Source organism: Cryptomeria japonica, chromosome 7, assembly GCF_030272615.1.
Source record: "Cryptomeria japonica chromosome 7, Sugi_1.0, whole genome shotgun sequence".
In the NCBI taxonomy this organism is placed as follows: Eukaryota; Viridiplantae; Streptophyta; class Pinopsida; order Cupressales; family Cupressaceae; genus Cryptomeria; species Cryptomeria japonica.
Genome location: NC_081411.1, coordinates 414765568 through 414768625, shown reverse-complemented (window position 1 = coordinate 414768625; position 3058 = coordinate 414765568). Strand labels below are relative to the sequence as shown.

The 3058-nt window shown below is 36.2% G+C and overlaps 1 protein-coding gene across 1 annotated transcript; it reads left to right on the top strand.

Annotated features, from left to right (window-relative positions):
- The first annotated feature begins 1799 nt into the window (after positions 1-1799).
- Positions 1800-2557, top strand: LOC131033400 (small ribosomal subunit protein uS9). Its single transcript, XM_057964634.2, has one exon. The coding sequence runs from the start codon at positions 1922-1924 to the stop codon at positions 2351-2353; it is 432 nt and encodes a 143-aa protein (XP_057820617.1). The 5' UTR covers positions 1800-1921; the 3' UTR covers positions 2354-2557.
- The last annotated feature ends 501 nt before the right edge of the window (positions 2558-3058 follow it).

Sequence of the window (3058 nt, the reverse complement as noted above, 5' to 3'; positions counted from 1 at the left end):
ACAAATTGACAATAGATTGCGTGAAGCATTCCTAAGCCAAAATCGTATCCCATTTGGAGGATGATCAATCATGCTATTTGGTGACTTAGGGAAGTTAACACCAGTCAAAGATATCCCTATGTATGCTTCAACTTCTTATGGGGGAATACTATGGCATTCTTTCACAACAGTTATAACTTTGAACAAAATATTTTGTCAAATTGGAGATGACCCAACATAAATTAGTTTTTGTGCCCTTCTCTCAAATTTACGAAATGCAAAGCCTACAATTGCAGACTGCCAACTTCTAATGTCACGATAAAGCTCCTCACTCACAACTGAAGAGAAATCTCACTTCTCATCCTCCATACATCTATTTGCAATGAATGAAATGGTGTTTTTACATAATAAACGTATGTTGTTATCTTCAACAATGTCAGTAGTATTATCCATAGCAAAGCAACTTAGGGGATCAACATGCTCAAATCCAGAAGAAGAAGAACTTGAATCTAACATACTCCTATGTATTGTCCAAAAGGTTATGTTATGTTCAAATTTGTGGGTGGAAACAGGGCTTGTAAATGGTGCACTTGGAAAAGTCAAAGCAATTGTATATAGACATGGAGAAAAACCACCTCAACTTCCATTATTTGTTGTTGTTCGCTTAAAAAATTACAGAGGACCAATGTGGGGTCACAATCAACCAAAACATGTTCCTATAACCCCTGTGAGTCGTGGTGTTCACCATCAAATACCACTAAAAATGGCATGCGCATTAACTATACACAAATCACAGGGGCTCACACTCCAACGAGCAACAATTGACATCGACAACATTGATCGTCAAGGATTGACATTCACAACTATCTCAAGAGTTTGTGAACTCGCAAGTATCCGCATACACCCCACCTTCACATTCAAAAGATATTCACGAATGCAAACCAACCCATATGTTTCTCGTCGAAAACAAGAGGAGGAGCGATTGCTAGCATTATCAAATACTAGTTCTACAAACACAAGTTAAAAGATCTCCAGGTTTGTTCACTCAAGCACTTGTTTCCGTAACTTTAAAATGGATACATTAAAACCATACTTTTAAAACTTGCAAACTATTCAAAAAATACTTCATTTAATTTTGTTTGAATTACTAAATCAACAAATATCTAATAATCAATGTTAAACAAACAAGCATGTAACAAAAGTTTTACAATATTCAAATTCTAATTATATCTTTTTTCCATACTCTATAGGTACAAATTCTACAAAAGGATAATTGAACACTTATTTGTAATGCTATTCTATTATAACTACAAGTGAAAAGATCTCTATGTTTGTTCAATAAATCACTTGATTTTGTATCTTTATAATGTATACATTAAATCTAGACTTTTTCAACTTACAAACAATTCAACAAATTCCTTTAAAAAAAAATCAATTACTAAATCTACAAATATTCAATAATCAATATTAAACAATCAAGCATGTAACACAAGTTGTACAATTTTTGACTTTCTAATTATATCTCGTTTTCATACTCTACAAGTACAAATTTTACAATACGATAATTTCTCTTATTCGTAACACCATTGTATTATTAGTTACTTTCAATTCAAAAGAGTTTGTAAAAATAATTTGTACAAAAAAAGGAACATTACTGTCCAAGGTCCAAAACTAACTTAAATACAATATCAAAGATATTATCGACGTACCCATTGCACACTAAAGTGTGATTGCTAGTTTAATTTTACTTATTTTTATGTTAATTTCTATGCTTTGTAAATTTTTCTATATTGAACGGTATCGATAAAATAGTTATTTAAAATGCAAGGGGAATGAGAGGTTTAGGGTTTTGAAAAGGCAAAGTAGAAGTAGAAGGAAGGCTCCAGGGTTTTGAACTGCAGAGAGAGAGAGAGAGAGGCAGAGGAGATTGATTGATCAAATAATGGCCGCAGTGGAGTCAGTGCAGTGCTTTGGCCGGAAGAAGACGGCGGTGGCAGTGACACACTGCAAGCGCGGGCGAGGATTGATAAAGATTAATGGGTGCCCGATTGAGTTGGTGGAGCCAGAGATCCTGCGCTATAAGGCCTTCGAGCCCATTCTGCTTCTGGGCCGCCAACGCTTCAGCGGTGTCGACATGCGCATCCGAGTGAAGGGCGGTGGCCACACATCGCAGATCTACGCAATCAGGCAAAGCGTGGCGAAGGCCCTTGTTGCTTTCTATCAGAAGTATGTGGACGAACAGGCCAAGAAGGAGATTAAGGACATCCTCGGCCGCTACGATCGTACGCTGCTCGTCGCTGATCCCCGCCGCTGCGAGCCCAAGAAGTTCGGTGGTCGCGGTGCCCGTGCTCGTTTCCAGAAGTCTTACCGTTAAATTTAGCACGGTTTTTTTTGTTTTCTTCTCCTCAATTTTGAAAAAAGATATGTATCTTCTTATTGATAGGATTTGTTGATGTATCGGACCTTGCTGCTTGAGTTTTCTGTTGGCTCTGATATTAACTAGGATTATGTGCTTTGGCTTGTTATTGAAAATAAATGCTCTGAAGAATTTTGAAAAATATATGCTTGTTTTTATGGATATTTTTTGTTGACTTATTGGACCTTGGGGCCTGAGGATTCTGTGCTTTAGTTTGTTATCAGAACTTTTTAAATGATCAGAAAATTTTATTCATTTTGTTGTTTAAATGTTCAGTTAAAAAGTACAGGAAAAATTTCATAGAGCTCATTGTAATGGTAATATTACTATTGCACTCTATCTTATATCATGCTCTTATTATTCACTTCATAACAGGCCAAGAGTAGTCAGCTTCAGAGACTTACTTTCGAGAGTAAATAAATGCTTATGCAACATTTGGGGATCTTTTAATCCTTAAGATTAATGTCAGCAACGATGAACCCAATATTAGTTTTCTATTTTCATCAAGGGTGCTTCTTCCACTAAGAGACCAAATTGTCGCATTTATGATTTCTCTATCTCGTTTGCTCATGGATGCATGACTGATGAGGAGAAAAGTAAACCGACTGACAAATAAAAGTATCGTCTTGATAAGAGATGAGGGCATTCGTGTGACTGAAGAGG